At 36.2% G+C, this 17,202-nt stretch overlaps 3 protein-coding genes across 6 annotated transcripts; all 3 read left to right on the top strand.

The window, feature by feature from the left end:
* The first annotated feature begins 3,739 nt into the window (after positions 1-3,739).
* LOC147387502 (beta-glucuronosyltransferase GlcAT14A-like) lies at positions 3,740-9,636 on the top strand. Its single transcript, XM_086420692.1, has 5 exons — positions 3,740-3,974; positions 4,440-5,179; positions 7,907-7,982; positions 8,215-8,330; positions 9,022-9,636. The coding sequence occupies exons 2-5, from the start codon at positions 4,573-4,575 to the stop codon at positions 9,537-9,539; spliced, it is 1,317 nt and encodes a 438-aa protein (XP_086276818.1). The 5' UTR covers positions 3,740-3,974; positions 4,440-4,572; the 3' UTR covers positions 9,540-9,636.
* Positions 9,637-11,306: 1,670 nt separating this feature from the next.
* LOC147387501 (formiminotransferase cyclodeaminase-like protein) lies at positions 11,307-13,712 on the top strand. Of its 3 annotated transcripts, none has more exons than XM_086421237.1 (3): positions 11,307-11,558; positions 12,246-12,665; positions 13,185-13,712. In XM_086421237.1, the coding sequence occupies exons 2-3, from the start codon at positions 12,275-12,277 to the stop codon at positions 13,694-13,696; spliced, it is 903 nt and encodes a 300-aa protein (XP_086277363.1). In that variant the 5' UTR covers positions 11,307-11,558; positions 12,246-12,274; the 3' UTR covers positions 13,697-13,712. The 3 variants fall into 3 exon arrangements, with proteins under 3 accessions (XP_086277363.1, XP_086277362.1, XP_086277361.1); XM_086421236.1 differs by having other exon boundaries at positions 11,307-11,609; XM_086421235.1 differs by having other exon boundaries at positions 11,307-11,613.
* Positions 13,713-13,858: 146 nt separating this feature from the next.
* Positions 13,859-16,555, top strand: LOC147387500 (formiminotransferase cyclodeaminase-like protein). Of its 2 annotated transcripts, XM_086421232.1 has the most exons (3): positions 13,859-14,036; positions 14,759-15,188; positions 15,964-16,555. In XM_086421232.1, the coding sequence occupies exons 1-3, from the start codon at positions 14,034-14,036 to the stop codon at positions 16,473-16,475; spliced, it is 945 nt and encodes a 314-aa protein (XP_086277358.1). In that variant the 5' UTR covers positions 13,859-14,033; the 3' UTR covers positions 16,476-16,555. The 2 variants fall into 2 exon arrangements, with proteins under 2 accessions (XP_086277358.1, XP_086277359.1); XM_086421233.1 differs by lacking the exon at positions 13,859-14,036 and having other exon boundaries at positions 14,486-15,188.
* The last annotated feature ends 647 nt before the right edge of the window (positions 16,556-17,202 follow it).

Genomic DNA, 17,202 nt, shown 5'->3' with positions numbered 1-17,202 from the left:
CATATAAACAAGGGTTGGGATCTGTTGACCTTTAAGATTTATGAGTATCTTGATAACACAAATCTCAAATATACTTATCTCAAGGATAAATCTCAATCATTAGATTTTACATTTAAAGGGTTGGGATCATGTGTTTTTTTCATGAGTCATTCTTAGGAGTCAAGAGATCCTGATCCTATAAACAAAGGTCAGGTATAGAACAAGGTTCATAAGAAAGTGTAGGTCAATTGTTCGAGACTCCATGAAACAATAAATTCCTTGGGACCACCCTCTAAGGTTTGGTTGACCCTCGACTCAACCAGTTGCACGTAAGATTTTTCGAGAGAGTAGTGTGTGAGACTGTGGAATTAGTCTCACTCTTGGGAGGGGGGGGAAGAAAAAATACATGTTTTTTATTTATCACCGACATAACTTGAGCTAAATATTTATTTTACTGGGGCCCAACTAGTTACCCCATGATTCACTTAGTTAGGTTACCGACGAATCTACATTGAATGTGTTTGATCATAAAAAAGACCACACATTATTTAACATTAGTCTAATAAATCATAAATAGGATTCAACAATTCATTAATTTGGACATGGGCCATGGTATCAACTTAAGTTGGCATATTAGAATATTGTTTGATTAATTCTATGTTTTTTAACTCAAAACTCACTTAAGAAAAATAAAATAGAAAAATATGACTTAACTTGAATGTTCTAGTCAAGTTAAGTCAACTCAGAAATCTCCGAGTTTACTTGAAAGTTGAAACAGTCAAATAAATATTTATTAACTTATTAAACGTCTGAAATATTTATAATTCATTAGTTTTCAAAGTTGTATTTATTTTCAGGAGTAACATATGATATAACACATAATCAGTTTTTGATCTCTACTAGCAAATTAGAGCAATATTTCAAATGTATTTCATTGCCGAGTCAACTCGACTGAGTGTAAAAGTCCGAAATGTTTTGACGCATATTAAGACTTAGGGGGTGTCAATGGGTACGCATTTAAAAGAAAGTGAACTCGAACCAAAATGGAGAACCTTAGTTCCGATTCTCTTTTTATTGAAATCGATTAGAGTCTGGTTTAAAATGGAATCGAATCGATAAGAACCAAAACCATTAGGGTCTATCCAATGGATACTCTTTGTACCCGAAATTGATTTTTTTTTATTCTATAGATGATTTAAGATATTCTCTTAGGGTCGCATTTCGTATACACTTATCTCTAATCATATCTTTTTTTTTTTTTTTTTGATAACGAAGGGTATCCGGGCCAATTTGCACGCACCAGACTAGTCCCTACGCCCCGCACTCAGGCTATACCCCACTACGTGGAGCGGTGCGTGGCCACCAAGATTTTTTATGGGTAGTGGGATTTGAACTTGAGACCATAGAAAGAGCAGATTCCTTGGCCCCAAGTTACTACCATTCAGCCACCCCCATGGTGGTTATCTCTAATCATATCTCCACAACTCATTTATAGCGTCGGATTTAACGCACATCTACGGACGAGATGGATTATACACTTACAAAATTTTCTTATCGAATAAAATTGTTAAAATTAGTTTTACCTCCCCATAATTAAATCCTCCGCTCTCAACTTTATATAATATGATAGACACTCTTCTCAATCAAATAGAACCCCATTTCAGATTTGTCTGTTTTCGTCTCATTCTCTTTAAAATATATATAATTGATGAACAGAGAGAGAGAGAGACCCTATATATGTATATGGGTCGCGTTTGAAGACAAACATACGGACTCACATCTCTACAAACGGTTTAAACTGTCTAACATGACTTTACAATCGTTTGTAAACAAACAAAAATTTCAAAATTGCAAGTACCTCCCCATAAAAACAAATCTTAGCTTCTCAACTTCGTCTTCTTCACTACAAACCCTCAATTTCAAATCCTTCTTCACGATTTGTCTACGATGTATTTGCTTTGAAGATCAGAAATACCTCACGTGCCTAAATCAAATACCTCGTACGGTCATTTCTCAAGTTTTTTATCTTGAACTTTGTTACCAATTCATTATCAGACTTCCTTTCCTTCTCATTTTCTACCTTGTTATTTGAAAGGAACCTCTCCACAATTTCTCTCACACTCAAATTAAGTAGAAGCACATGTCAAAAAGTAAGATAGGATAAAGATAAAGGTTCCTTCTTTACATCATTCGCATTGGCTTCTTTTTGGCTGATTTGCTGAATATCTAATGGAATAATGTTGAAATCAATCATTCACATTGAGTACAGTGGGGGGGTGTTGTCTTAATCATTTGAGGGTTGTTATCTGAAAGATAGAGTGTAGGGGAGAGATGAAGACAGAGATGGAGTTTTCTTCAAACTGAAGAATATGATTTCTTCACTTTTGGGTTCGTTTCTTTTGATCATAGGAGAAGTTTTTTGTGAAGAAGATAATAAGTTGGGTTTGGGGTTTTATTTAAGTACAAGGAGGTGTCTGCAATTTTGGGGAGGTATTTGTAATATAGGATAAGTTTTAAGTGAATAATTGAAAAGGTGGTGTTTAAATTGATCTCTACCGTAGGATTGTCATCTATTAAACAAGATCGGATGATCTACACACGTTGTAGATATATGAGTAGATATGTGTGTATACGGATCCTGATCCTGTATATATATATCACGCTTTGTTAAGAAGGTGAGAAGTCAAGAAGCCATGAACGCAACTCTTCCCTAGGTTAGAGCTTCAACTCTCTCTCTCTCTCTCTCTCTCAAAGACTTAACAACAGCCATGCTCTCAGAGGCAACGTTCTTCCAAACCAAACCCTCAACAGCAGCCATGCTTCCATTTGATTGTAAGTGTAATGAAGGATGGAAGAAAATTTCCCTTTTTGTAGGTGTGAATCTATAAAACCCACAAGGTGTTTGACTATATTACCATGTGAGATGAAACTTTTCTTTGTTCATGGTGTGGCATTGTTTGAGATGGAAAGTTAGAGGATTGATTGGAGATTATTGTGGGAATGCCCACAAAGAAGACCACTGATGTAATTTTCGTTTGCGAGGGATATTATCGTGTTGGGAGGTAATAGTAAATATTGAAATAATTAAGTTTAGATACTAAAGCATGTGCTCTGTTTTCTCACATTTTAAATCATGACCATTGGATCATCTTTTAATCCAACGACTACTACATTTTGTAGAGATATAAGTAGATATATGTATACACGGAACGCGACCCATTCTCTTATATCAAAATTGATGCATGTTATACAAATTTTTAAATTTTTTCATATAAATTATCAATTTGAACTTAAAATGAGTTATATCTTTTAAAAATTTATTATTCTTAACTAAGGAGTTTTTTTTTTTCTTTTAAATATTAATTTTTATTTTTTTTTTTTTTATACCTCAAGGAGCATCCTCATGTTACGTGAGACTAGTCTTGTTACGCCGCACGCACCATCACACCGTTTAACTAAGTTAATAATTTTATAATTTATAAATTTTTTTATTTTATTTTATAAAATAATACTTTTATAATGATTTGAAATATTTTTTTTCTCATTATTCTTAAAAACGGGAATTGATGGATATCAGTGTTATTTTTTTTTATAATTTTATAATTTAAGACACCACTATTTAACTGAATCAATTGATGAACAATAATTTATGATTGACACGTGTGCGTTGATGCCAACTTCCTATCCATCAAACATGAGGAAAGAAACGCGTATCTACACCGCAAAAAACAATAGTCATAATGATATAATATGTAGGAAAATAAAATTAATAATTTAACGCTTATTTAATTAATTTTTCTTCCCAAAATTCCAGTTTCTTTCAAGCATTTAAAATGCAAATCTAACCACAGATCTGTACGGTCGCGCGTCATACTCTTTTTGTTCAGCTCTGCTTCCCCTCCTTCAAGCTTTCAATCTTTTTTTGCCCTAATTTTTGTTTCGTGAAACTCAAGATCTGAGAAGAAAAAGAATCAGCGATTTGTTCGTCGAAGCTCGTAAGATTTATAGATTTATCTCCGTTTTCTGTAGTTTTTTTTAATAGGAATCAACGGTTTTATGTTCGTTTGCGTTTTCTGTAGTTTGTTCATCGAAGCTCGTAAGATTTATAGATCTTGCAGTTCTGATGTTTAATTGCAATCGATGTGTTCTTTGATCTGAAATTTGTTTTGTTTTAAGTTATCAGGTCTGGAAAATTTCACGAAAGAGAAAAAAAATTCGATCTTTAGTGAAATTTAACCGATAAACTGTTTTAAGTTGGATTATTACTGTGAGATTTTGTCAAAATTTTACCTTTTTTTAGGTCCTCTTTAGAACGTAGTCTACAAAGAATTGTAATTGTTATTTTGTTGGATTGGGGAAATTAAGATGTGCGATATTGGAGAAATCCAACTTCCAAGCTCTGATTTTGATTCGAATTAATCAATTTTATTCAAACTTTGTATGTTTTTGAACTACTTTAGGTTTCCCGCTTAAATGTTATTATTCATCCCTCAAAAAAGGCGGCTTTGGTTTTGTTACCGAAGCTCCTTGCTTCTCTTCAATTTTCTCGTTGTTCCATTGCCGAATAAACCAATTTGCTACCAATTAGCTTGAATGAACATGAGGAAGAATGCCCATTCTCACTCAGGAAGGTCATTTAGTGACCGAAGATGGATTCTTCCCTTCCTCGCGAGTTTGCTCGTTTCGGTTACTCTTCTCTTGGCAGCCACTTTCGGTCTTTTCTCCACTTCATATGGTGGAGATTCGCTGTCCCTTGATTTCATTTCATTTGCTAGAATGGAGGACTCAAGTGAGTATTTTGTAGAATCAGATTTAAGGAAATATTCGGATCGATCTATGGTTTCAAAAATAGAAGCTCCACGGATAGCTTATCTTATTTCGGGTACAAAGGGTGATAGCCAAAGAATGAGGAGGACTTTACAGGCTGTATATCATCCAAGGAATCAATATATTCTCCATTTGGATCTTGAGGCTCCTCCACGTGAAAGGATAGAGTTGACGACATCTATAAAGAGCGATCCAGCGTTTCTTGAGGTGGAGAATGTGCGGGTAATGGCACAATCAAACTTGGTCACTTACAAGGGCCCTACAATGATTGCTTGTACACTTCAAGCTGTAGCAATTTTGTTGAAGGAGAGTGCAGATTGGGACTGGTTTATAAACCTCAGTGCTTCGGATTATCCGCTTGTCACGCAAGATGGTTAGTTCTGGGTTTTCTCCCTTTATGTTTGTTTCATCATTGCTGTGTTCATGGTGATAATGTTTTATTTTCTTAATTTTGGTTCAGTTTACTGTCCTGTTTTTCCATTATTTGTTGAAGTGGGTTGATATTGATACAAGGCCTTATCTTTAGGCTTTAGAGAACAAGGCATAATTAGCATGCTAGGCTGAAGCTTTTATCTTTGGGAAATGGTCCATAAGTGGACTGTTCTCTTTTAATCATGCCATAATTCTTCAGCACTTATATAATCATGCAAGACATTGAGCCACCACTGTCTTTGTTAGATTAGCTTGCTGCTATGACTGAGAGTCATTCCTCATATTGATTGTGGTGGAATGTTCAAGACAGTCTTGAAGGTGCGGTCCCTAAAGTTTTGAATGATTTTTTAGGAAGACCCATGACTAATTCATCAACAAATATATTCCCAAAAAGTCGAAAACCAAGCGATAAAGGTTTTGTGAAATATTGTAGGATGTGAATTGGTTGAATGTATTTACCGAAATAACCCAATCCTTTTTTGGTAAGACCCGCATAGAAATATGCCACTGACGTAGGTAAAGCTAAAGCAACAGTAGTATTTATATCATTCGTGGGTGCGGCTAACTCCCCATGAGGTAACTGTATGATTTTCCGAGGTAAAAGAGCCCCTGACCAGTTAGAAACAAAAATAAATAAGAACAGAGTTCCAATAAAGGAAACCCAAGGACCATATTCTTCTCCAATCTGAGTTTTGCTTTAGTCTTGAATGATCTTGAACAATGCAGAATATTGCAGGGAGGTTATGCATCCCAAAAGCCATCTCCCTTTTGTTGGGATTGTCATCTTGCCTAGATGATTTCTCTAAGCTCCCTAAGGATGCATATCATTATTTAACAAATCAAATTTTGTTAAAGCAAAAAGAAATTACCCTTGTTGGTAGTTATTCCTGGGGAGAATTGCTGGAATAGGGTAGATTTACTTTCACCCAAATGCATTTATTTATTATCTATAAGGAGATGTATGAGTTATTGTTGACTAGTGCGAGAAAAGGTGATGGTGAGAAAATGAGTTTATAGTTATTTTAGGTTTACATCGATGCTCTAATGTGAATGCATAACTTTTTTTTGCTTATATATGCAGTAACTGCTCATATCTAAGAAGGTGTCCCTTGGTGTATGTTATTGACATTGTTAATTGATAAGAGTATTAAGGGGATAAGTGCAAAACAACTTTGGATTTAAGGGCTTTAAAATTAATCCGAGAAGGAAAGAGTATATGGAGTGCAACATTAATAAGTATACACATAGAGATGGTGTATTAATAAGTACCCATTAAGTGACCATTTTCATTGTAATGGTTTTATTATTCATAAGGAGTGATAGACTGGGAAGGATGGTGTCCATAGATGGCTAAAAAGTGGGGATGTACTTCTTGAGTGTTGTCTGACCAACATCACTATTCAGGAATAAACAATTATGTGTTGGTAGAAAGAGCATAGCTGGATGACAATGTTGAGATGGACGAGAGATGAATGTGTTCGAGAAAATGCTGTAGTTCTTATAAGTGATGAAATAGGGGAGAGTTGATTGAGATGGTTTGTGCATCTGCAACAAAGATGGCAATATATATTTTTTATGCGTCAGAGCGTCCCCACTCCTTTTGGAAATGAGACTAATCCCTTCGGATACACCCTACCACCACAAACAGGTGTATCGGGTAAAGTCGCGGGTGGGGGGATTCACGACCTGGGGAGCACACCCAGGTTGTTGAACCATTGCTCCACCATTCGGGTGGCAGATTGATGGAAATATCAGTGACAAGAAACACATAGATTTGATAAAATCATCAAATTCCAAGGTCATCGAAGCAAAAAATGATGTTTTACTAGCAAACCAAGAGTGGAGTGTTCTAGAATAAGATGATTGAATCATGCAAATTGCTTCATTGGGGTGATATTTGTTAGAGGATTCTGAAAGATTATTTGAACCACTGGTTTGTGATGCTTAGGTCTAAGAGTGAGAGAAATGTTTGGGGCTTTGACTTCCAAGTTCAAACATGTTCAGAGTTACATTTTCTTTTGTGACTTGAACTATGAAGTTTTTCATATATATTTTATTTTATTGGTTAGCTTTTTTTTTTTAGAGATCAGTAACTCTGTGATGGTGGGAATCGAACTCAGGTCTATGGTATCATCACCCATAGACTTTACCAACTAAGCTAGTTTGCACCTTCAAATCTTGAATAATCTTGAGTCTTTTTTTTCTTCAATTTTTCAGTTCAAGTTGTTGGAGAAACTAAAATGTTGAGGAGAAAAGAAATGAAAGCGAAGGCACAAGAACATTATTTTCTTTGAATCACTATTTTCCCTCAACACATAAACCATGACAAGTTATTGGCAAAGTTGCTTCCAAGATATACTAGATCAAAAGTGCATTCTTGTGATATATTTGCAAAATCTATGCAAATCTATATGAATACCAAAATAATGATAAATGTACTATGATAAAATAATGAAAATAGAAGGACAATTCTACTGTTCAAATTCTAAGAAATGGAGTGTCTCTGTGACATTGATATCATTACTTCACATATGATCTCTTATGATCCTAAGCTAGCAACTTGGAATACCCATTGTATGTATTTGCAAGAGAATGATAGATGCATTTCATACATTTGTTGTAGACAGTCCATTATCGTACTAAAGATCTAATTTTGGCCTTGATGCAGATCTGCTCCATGCTTTTTCTAATTTGTCAAGGAATCTCAATTTCATGGAACACACACAGATTCTTGGCTGGAAAGTGTACGTCTAAAATTATATATAACATGCAAATTTCCAACTATTTACTTTCATAGTTGCTATTGCCTCACCAACTTTTGTTAATGCCACACCAACTTTGTGCAATTCTTTGGTGATTGACATAGGAATTGGTGTGGCATTAACAAAAGTTGGTGTGGCAATAGTAACTCTCTTTTTTCTCTCCAAATTCACCTTTAAAATTTTCTCTACATAATTGTTTCACAAACTAATGCAGGAACCAGAGAGCAAAACCGATCATCATTGATCCAGGTCTATACTTATCCAAAAAGTCTGATATATCTTGGACTAGTCAACGTCGGTCACTTCCAACATCTTTCAAGTTATTCACAGGCAAGTTATTTTTTCTTGGTTGCATGTCTCATTTTCTTGTTGATATTAGTTGTATGTTATAATATTGTTCCAATGTAAAAATGTGCTTATTGGTCAAATAAATGTCTCTTAGAGGGTTCCTTAGAATTTTTTGCAAAACAATCTTGAACTTTGAGCGGATTGGTAATGTGGTTTCAGTGGCCCATTCCACTACATATTCAAAGCATTTAAGTATGAAAGCTTACCTACAAAACAAAGAACTTATTTCTGAAACCATTGGACCTGACCACTCCTAAAGTAGAGCAGACATAATGTGCCTTGTTTTCTGTGCAGGCTTAGAAAATTTTATTTTACGAGGCCTTTTGTTCAAGCTGTTTTTTTGTTCAAAAAATCAGCAATCTTGTGTTGAGCTCTTCTTGCCCCTTCTATCGAGTACTCGTTTTACCGACTAAAAATTATGTACTAAATGATAATGTAATTCAAATTAATACTGATTTCATAGCTTAATAAAGTAATTATTAATAGCTGAATCCAACTGGTGTTGAAGCTTATTGCATTTGTAAAATGGATTATGTCTCCCACATTGTTCTTCTGATTTGATAACTTGGTGACCAAACTTCATGATCAACTACTTTCAGAAAAGTTCCAAATCGGTTGTTTTTGTGCTCTAATTGATGATTATTTCTGGTATTGTTTTTGATTCTTGGTACAGGTTCAGCATGGGTAATGCTTACTCGATCTTTCCTCGAATACTGCATATGGGGTTGGGATAACCTTCCACGAACTGTTCTAATGTACTACACAAACTTTGTATCATCACCAGAAGGCTACTTCCACACTGTAATTTGCAACACTGAAGAGTTCCGTAGCACTGCCGTAAACCATGACCTCCACTACATAGCATGGGACAATCCTCCAAAGCAGCATCCCCTCTCTTTATCAATGAAAGACTTTGACAACATGGTCAAAAGTGGAGCCCCATTTGCTCGAAAATTTGCAAAGGATGACCCGGTCTTAGACAAGATTGATCGAGAACTCTTGGGTCGGTCTGAAGGTAGGTTTGCTCCTGGTGCATGGTGCACTGGAAGCTCGAACAGTGGGGCTGACCCTTGTTCCTTGAGAGGCAATGACTCCGTCTTTCGGCCGGGTCCAGGCGCTGAGAGGTTGCAAGGGCTAGTTCAGAAGCTCATATCTCAAGATTTTCATAGCAAACGATGTGCAGTTCGGTGAACCTGGTGAATGTTTGATCCTAGATCTAGCAATGTATACAGTGAAATAAACAAGAAACAATTAAGAAATCAAGTAAAACACAAGATTTCCCGTGAAATTTTCTTTTGAGAATGATTGCAGTCCTTTCTTGGTACTTATAAACCACAGATTTTCCAATTCGAAACCTACTCTCCTTTTTTAGGCAACCGGATCATAATCATCATATTTTCCTTCTCAAAAAATTATATTCACCGTTGGGGCATGCAAGACGTGTAGTTTAGGCCCTCAGGAGACCCTCAATAAGAGCGTGTCATGATGTAGGGCAGGGTGGGCGAGGCACCTGCAGCACGACTAAGCAAAACTGTAGTTGTAAAAGACAGGAATAAAAGTGTAGAGCTTGAAGTAGCTCTTCAGATAGAGGTCAGCTCACGTTCATGGAGTCCTGCCTCCCTGTACTCTCTAAAGGGAGGGGAGGAAGAAGGGGATTATACGACGGAGAGTGGAATAAGGAAAAGCAGTTATCAAGAAGTATCCCGACATGAGTGAAATCCAATCGTTTATTTAGCAAGTGAGTTGAGAGCCCATTTGAATTGGAAGTAGTTTTGAGAGAAAGTAAGGCCTGTGTGGATACACCTCTCCGTGCAAGAGCAAAAGCTCAATCTCTTCTCGTAAGAGTAAAAAATCTCTCCGTGCAAGAGCAGGTTCTTGGAGTTTCTCAACAAAGAGCAAAAAACCTCTCCTTGTAAGAGAAAAAATCTCTTCACACAAGAGTAAAAATCTATCCAAACGTTTGCTAGCTACCCATTGGAGCAGAAGTCGTCAAGAAGCTCTATCCAAATGAAGTGTAACTTTTAGAAAGTAAAAGTCGTTTCCTTCTGTTTTTTAAAAGTAATTTTCTAAAACAAATCTAAACAAACTTTATGACTTTTTAACTTTTGAAAGTAAAAGAAGTTACTTTTTGTGGGTTTCCAAATGGCTCTAAGGAAAGAAGCTGTCATACACAAATATTACTGAAGATTAATGATAAGTCGATGCAGCAAAACATAAGCAGTCTGTACGTGGCTGACATGGCAAAGCACAGAATCATTCATCTTTTTCCTTGTGTATCCCGATGAAAAAAATCAATGGTTCTATTCCCTTAGTCTCACCCAGAGACGATAAGCAAAAAAATAAAAATAAAATGTAGTATACTGAGACTTGTTTATGATCTAAATTTCTATTTTGTTGGGGGTACAAAAGGCCAATGTCTGGGCCCACTAAATAATAAACATGCTTAATCACATAGCCTGAGATCACTCTCTTTGTAAGATTTCAGCTTGATAAAAAATAACCCACCAGTTGATAAACTTATCAGATCTGGGCTTGACCCACATAATTGGGTCCACAACATTTGGGCCTGCTTAAAATGATGAACAGAAGTGAGATGACATCCTATTGGCACACCAACTTTAACTTATAACACACTCACCCTTTTGAAATTAAGAGGGTGATTTTTCCCCAAAAAATTCGATTTTGTTTTAATTCCAGAACATGTTTTTCGAGCGAGTTCGCTGGTAAGTATTTTAGTTTAAAGTGTCGATCTCGCTGATAAAAAAGTGATGATCTCACTAGTAAATTTAAAGAACAGATATCATTAATTTTGAAGTGATGATCTTTGTGGTAAATTTAAAAACAAATGTCCTTATTTTTTAACGAAAAGATTGCTGGTAATTATTAGCGAGTTCGTATCATATTAACAAAATTATCACTTTGAATTAGAATACCTTCTATAGAACTCGCTCGAAAACATGTTTGGGGAATTAAAAAGAATAATGTATCGGAATCGGAATTTTGTCATATTCACCATGCGAAAGGGTGGTTCATATGTGGATTGGTGTGTTATAAGTAAAAGTTGACATGTTCATAGAAGTTATCTTGTCTTACCTCTTCTAAGGGTCTGTTTTGTTGGCGAGAGCATCTTATGAGAAATGAAACAGCTCCCTACTTACCTTACGTTTAATGACCAAATTACCCCTTTTCAGATGGGGTACTAATAAAAAGGTGAGATACATTTATCAGGTTTTCTCATTGGTGGGTTGACGCTGTTTCAGGGTAGGTATGTCCTTCTGTGCTTGAATGAAAAATAAAAAATAAAATATCTGATTAAAAAAATTCAAATGATGGGTATTGGAGAATTGTTTTGTCTCATCATTTGGATTAATTTGTATTGTTGGTCCGTTTGGGATTCATATATTAATTAGATACTTTTATCATGATTGTGGTATTTTAAATTCATAATTATTTTGTGAAACATTTATTGGGTTGACATTGATAGGTTGAAGATTCTTCGCACTAGGTGTTTGATATTGTGCTTGAATGAAAGTAAAATCTTTTACTCATGATATGTGGCTCAACAAGTGACAGACAAAAAAAAAAAAAAGAGAGAATAATTTCAAGCTCAAGCATCATTTAATCTGTCCCATGTTAATTATACATTTTTTTTTCACAATTATTTATCAATTTAACTTTTTTATTAATTTAAAAAATAAAAAATTATGGAGGAGTTGTATGATTCAAACCTTTCCTTGGTGTGTCTTAGACCTGATATTTTACATGGAATTTGATTGGTGCATTCTTTTTACAAGGTTGTGGCTTGAAAAATTGCCAATCTTACCATCATCCCAATTGAGTGGTCCAAGAGAAATTTTAGTGTCATTATTATTATCTACTCTCTCTCTCTTTGTGCAGTTTTTGAAGAAGATTGATAAACAGGAGAAATGTTAAAGCTAATGCTTGCTTGTTGCAAAGTCTACATATCCGAAAGTCGAAATAGATTAGCATTGGAGTCGATCGAGCGAGCTGCCAAGCTATACCCTGGGGCATCTTTAGCCAACAAATTCGAAGACGAGGCTTATAACCGAGTTGGTTACACCCTTGTCTCCAAGTTGGGTCAGAACTCATCATCGGACTCCCTTCCCTTGAGAAAAGCCGTGCATGCTATGGTTGAAGCGGCTTTTGAAACAATTGACCTTGAATCACATTGCGGTACTCATCCACGTCTTGGGGTTGTTGATCACATATGTTTCCACCCTTTGGCTCAAACTTCTCTAGACCAAGTGGCCTGGCTTGCAAAGTCCGTGGCGGCTGACATTGGCTCCAGTCTTCAAGGTTCGTGTTCTTTGTCTTGAAAAGGTTATAGATGGGAACTTGGTTTAAAATATCGGAATGTATTGGCTAACATTGACCCCAAAATATTCAATGTTTTTGGGAATGTATTGGGTATGTATCGAAATGTAACCAAAACTTTCAATCGATGTGACATTTTCAATCTTGGATGGGAATGCAAAAAAAGCGTACAAGTTTGGTGATAGTTGTTTGCAAAGTAATTCTTAATTGCCTCTCAAGCTAGATTGTTGTGATTTAGTTCACTCAATCAACAATGATGTGGTGCTTCAAATCTCTATGTGCCAATCGGTCATGTATCCATCAAATTGGATTTGTGTCAGGCTGTCAGCTGAGGAGATCATTAATGGATGATCGATCAAATGAAGCCTCTTTTTAAATAAGAACTTGATTTTTCGTGGAAGGATTGGCAGTCAAAATGTGTTTAGTAACATTTATCATACTTCAATTTTACTTGTCTTAGTTTCTTCTCAATTATTTCTCCCTATTGTGACATGTTTGCAGTACCAACATTTCTATATGGGGCTGCCCATGAAGAAGAGAGGACACTTGATTTTATCAGAAGAGAACTAGGATATTTCAAGCCTAATTCCGAGGGAAACGAATGGTTAGGAGGGCCTGAATCCGAGTCCTTGCCACTGAATCCAGACGAGGGTCCACCTCAAGCAGCTCGATCCAAAGGTGTCTTAGTAGTCGGCGCGACCCAATGGGTTGATAACTACAATGTGCCCATCTTCTCTACTGATATTGCTGTTGTTCGTAGAATCGCTAGACGGGTAAGTGGGCGAGGAGGAGGGCTTCCATCAGTACAAGCTATGGCACTTGCCCACGGTGAAGACGTAATTGAGGTGGCTTGTAATTTGTTGGAGCCAAGTAGAGTTGGAGCTGATCAAGTTCAACGTGAAGTAGAGCGGCTTGCCGGGGAAGAGAGGATAACTGTAGGGATGGGTTATTTTACTGATTTTTCACAGGAGAAAGTAATCGAAAATTACTTGACATTTGATTCTCTTAAGTGAAGAAACCATTGCAAATTATATAGGACTGTTGGGGTTCTGAAAAATTAGAAAAAAAGAGGAAAAGGAGTATGTAAAACCAAGCCACACGTCTTGTCGGTTGAAAGGGTATTTTCATAATTTTACTAGTATTATGTAAAACCTTAGTTATGTTTTCCTAGGGTATATATTTCTCTTTTTTTTTTTTTTAGGTGAAAGGGTGTAATCTGTAATTGAGAGCTTTCTCTTCATAGTGGAATCGGTGTGATCTGTGGATTTACCTCAATCTTGAGGGAATCACGTAATATCTGTGTTCAAGGGCAGATCTGGGATTTTCTTCTGGATGGGGGACCTATAGTTAATGGTAAGGTTGAAGAGCTTGAAGATGATTGATTTTGAAGAGAAAATTCAAGACTTATTTTTTTTGTTAGAGTTTGAAGACAAAGGGCATTTTGGTCATTTTTATTATTTTATGAGAGAAGACCGAAGTCAATGCAGACAATGTCATGAATTTAAAAACATAAAATTTTTCAAATTTTTACCAAAATCTAAATGCTCCTATTGACTTCAGTCTTTAACTTGAATATATTAAAATTAATTTAATATAGACATTGAAAAACTTGAAAATGAGTAGTATCATGAAGAAGAAATTCAGGGTTTTTGGTTATAGGTTAAAGACATTTCATCAATTTGAAAACATAGCCAGGGTGTAAACTATTCACCAATCCAGACAAGGGTGTCTAAATGATCACCCAAAATGTTCCGGGGGGGGGGGGGGTAGGAGGCGGGGAGCGGGGAGCGGGGGGCAGTTGCCCCCTCTGGGCCCTTCTTGGCTCCACCCTTGTCTGTGTTCTCTATGTGATTTACGTTTGTTTTTATTTTTTGGTTTTTTTTGTTTTTGTTTTTTTGGAGGACTCTTATACTTGAAACCTTTCATGGGGTAGCTTAGACGTGACATTTTACCTGCAAAGTGACTTGAAAATATGTTAATTGAGTAGGTGGAGTGTCTCCAAGAGAAATAATGACCACAAATGTATTTTTAGGATCCTTGTTATATCATCTACTCTCCCTCTTTCTTTTGTGCAGTTTGTGAAGAGAATTAAGAAACAAAGAGAAATGGTGAAGCCAATGCTTGCTTGTTGCAAAGTCTACATATCCGAAGGTCGAAACAGAGCAGCATTGGAGTCGATCGATGAAGCTGCCAAGCTATTTCCAGGGGCGTATGTCATCAACAAATTCCAAGATGAGGTTTACAACCGAGTTGTTTACACCATTGTCTCCAAATTGGCTCAAAACAACTACCCATCATCGTTAGACTCGGTTCCCTTAAGAAGAACCGTTGTTGCTATGGTTGAAGCGGCTTTCGAAACCATTGACCTTGAGTCACATTGTGGTACTCATCCTCGCACTGGCGTCGTTGACTACATATGCTTCCACCCTCTAGCTCAATCTTCACTAGACCAAGCGGCCTGGCTCGCAAAATCCGTGGCAGCTGACATTGCTTCTAGTTTTCTAGGTTCGTTTTCTTCGCCCTGAAAATGTTTTATATGGGAATGCAAGTGATGACTGTTTGAAAAGTAATTCTTAATTAGCTATGTAGCACTAGATATGCAGTTGTGATTTTGGTGCCATTAGTGCTCTTTATGTGCTTTTCTAGAGATTCTGAGCCTCCTTTACTTGGTCTCTGTTGGGGTTTCTTTTGAGGATTTTGTGTTCAAGTGGGACTCTTTTTGCGCTTTGTAGCTTTTTTGGGATTCCTTTTTTTTCTTTTTCTCTGTACTGGGGGCTATCTCGGCCTCCTAAAATCATTCGGTTTTAATCAAATATATACTTACAAAAAAAACAAAAAAATTATCTGCACTTGTTTTAAAGAATCTACAAACTATGTTTTGGTTTTACCTAGTCCAATTGTGGTGCTTCAAATCCCCAACCTATTGCGGAACAAAACAAGAAATAGCAAACACACAATGCAAAATAAAATAGAAAAAACGGATGTGCACAAAGATTTACAAGATTCACCCTTTTATGGTTTACATCCTCGAAGGTGATCGATCTTCCCTTGTCTAATTAATGTACCCATCTCTTGAATGGACCAGACCATGTATCATTTTCAGTGACAATAAAAGAAAAGGTATAATTTTGAGTGGAAAATTGGGACCGTATGATTGATGATTTTTTGGGGAAGAATTGGAGGTCAAAATGTGTTGAGTAACATTTGTGATACTTAAAAATTTTACTTGTTTTTAGTTTCTTCTGTTACATTTCTAATGAGGTAATGTGACATGTTGCAGTCCCAACATTTCTATGTGGAGCAGCTCATGAAGAAGGAAGGACAGTTGATTCAATCAGGAGAGAATTGGGTTATTTCAAGCCTAATTCTGAGGGAAACCAATGGGTAGGAGGGCCCGAATCCGAGTTGTTGCCCCTGAACCCAGACAAGGGTCCATCTCGAGCAGCTCGAGCCAAAGGTGTCTTGGTAGTTGGAGCAACACAATGGATTGATAACTACAATGTGCCCATCTTTTCTACTGATATTGCTGCGGTTCGTAGAATTACTAAATGCGTACGTGGGAGAGGAGGAGGGCTTCCATCAGTGCAAGCTCTCACACTTGCCCATGGTGAAGACATAATTGAAGTCGCATGTAGTTTGTTGGAGCCAAGTAGAGTTGGAGCTGATCAAGTTCAACTCGAAGTGGAACGGCTTGCCCAAGAAGAAGGGATCACTGTGGGGATGGGTTATTTTACTGATTTTTCGCAGGAAAAATTGATCGAAAATTACTTGAAATTTGATTCTCTCATGTAAGGAAATTGTATCTAAAATTCCATTTCATGTTGGAGAAATATAATGAAGGAATGTTATCGATGGTTTTAAATCCCCTAAAACGTCTCTATCGCCTCCCCATGATACACATAGTAACCAAGTTTGGATTTGGCAATTGTTTGACGGGATCGACTCGTTAATATGAACAAATTCAAGATAATTATGATTTTTTTCTTCGGGAATGTTTTAGCTTTCATCCCAAAACACATCCATCTTTGTTATTAATCATTAATTTATCATTTGTAACAATCTTCAACCTCCCTAAAAACCTTATGATATTTGAAAGTTGACGAAGACAAATGTTGAGGTTGAATTGGACCCATATTCAGCGAATTTTCTAATTTTTTAAAGATTCGGTGAATGTTGTGATAGTGTCAATACCAAGTTTACTCGCCCGTTCATCTCGTCTTGGACAAAATTAAAATTATAACTTGGTTTAACATTATTTATTAGTATATATTTATTTTCAAATAATAATGATTTTATTTTTATAAGGATAAGATCAGTTAAAATGAGAGAACATATATAAATTATATCTTAAATTTTATTTATATAATGATGTTTGTTTACATTGTATATATAAAATCGGGTTTAGATCCTAATATTTAGATTTGATAAAAATCCAATCCGTTAAGAGTCTGACCTGATACTTATCAGCTCAATTGTGGATCCGATCCTTATAATAAAGGTCCCAAATCAAATCGAATCT

Source organism: Akebia trifoliata, chromosome 13, assembly GCF_017979445.1.
Source record: "Akebia trifoliata isolate Shusen 1 chromosome 13, ASM1797944v1, whole genome shotgun sequence".
Lineage (NCBI taxonomy): Eukaryota > Viridiplantae > Streptophyta > Magnoliopsida > Ranunculales > Lardizabalaceae > Akebia > Akebia trifoliata.
Note: the sequence above shows the minus strand (reverse complement) of the source record. Positions and strands in the feature narration are given on the sequence as shown.

Coding starts and splice junctions, on each gene's coding strand:
- LOC147387500 (XM_086421232.1), top strand. Junction 15,189..15,963: donor CATTGCTTCTAGTTTTCTAG/GTTCGTTTTCTT, acceptor GACATGTTGCAG/TCCCAACATTTCTATGTGGA.
- LOC147387501 (XM_086421237.1), top strand. CDS start 12,275: ATGTTAAAGCTAATGCTTGCTTGTTGCAAAGTCTACATATCCGAAAGT. Junction 12,666..13,184: donor CATTGGCTCCAGTCTTCAAG/GTTCGTGTTCTT, acceptor ACATGTTTGCAG/TACCAACATTTCTATATGGG.
- LOC147387502 (XM_086420692.1), top strand. CDS start 4,573: ATGAACATGAGGAAGAATGCCCATTCTCACTCAGGAAGGTCATTTAGT. Junction 5,180..7,906: donor TCCGCTTGTCACGCAAGATG/GTTAGTTCTGGG, acceptor GCCTTGATGCAG/ATCTGCTCCATGCTTTTTCT. Junction 8,331..9,021: donor ATCTTTCAAGTTATTCACAG/GCAAGTTATTTT, acceptor TTCTTGGTACAG/GTTCAGCATGGGTAATGCTT.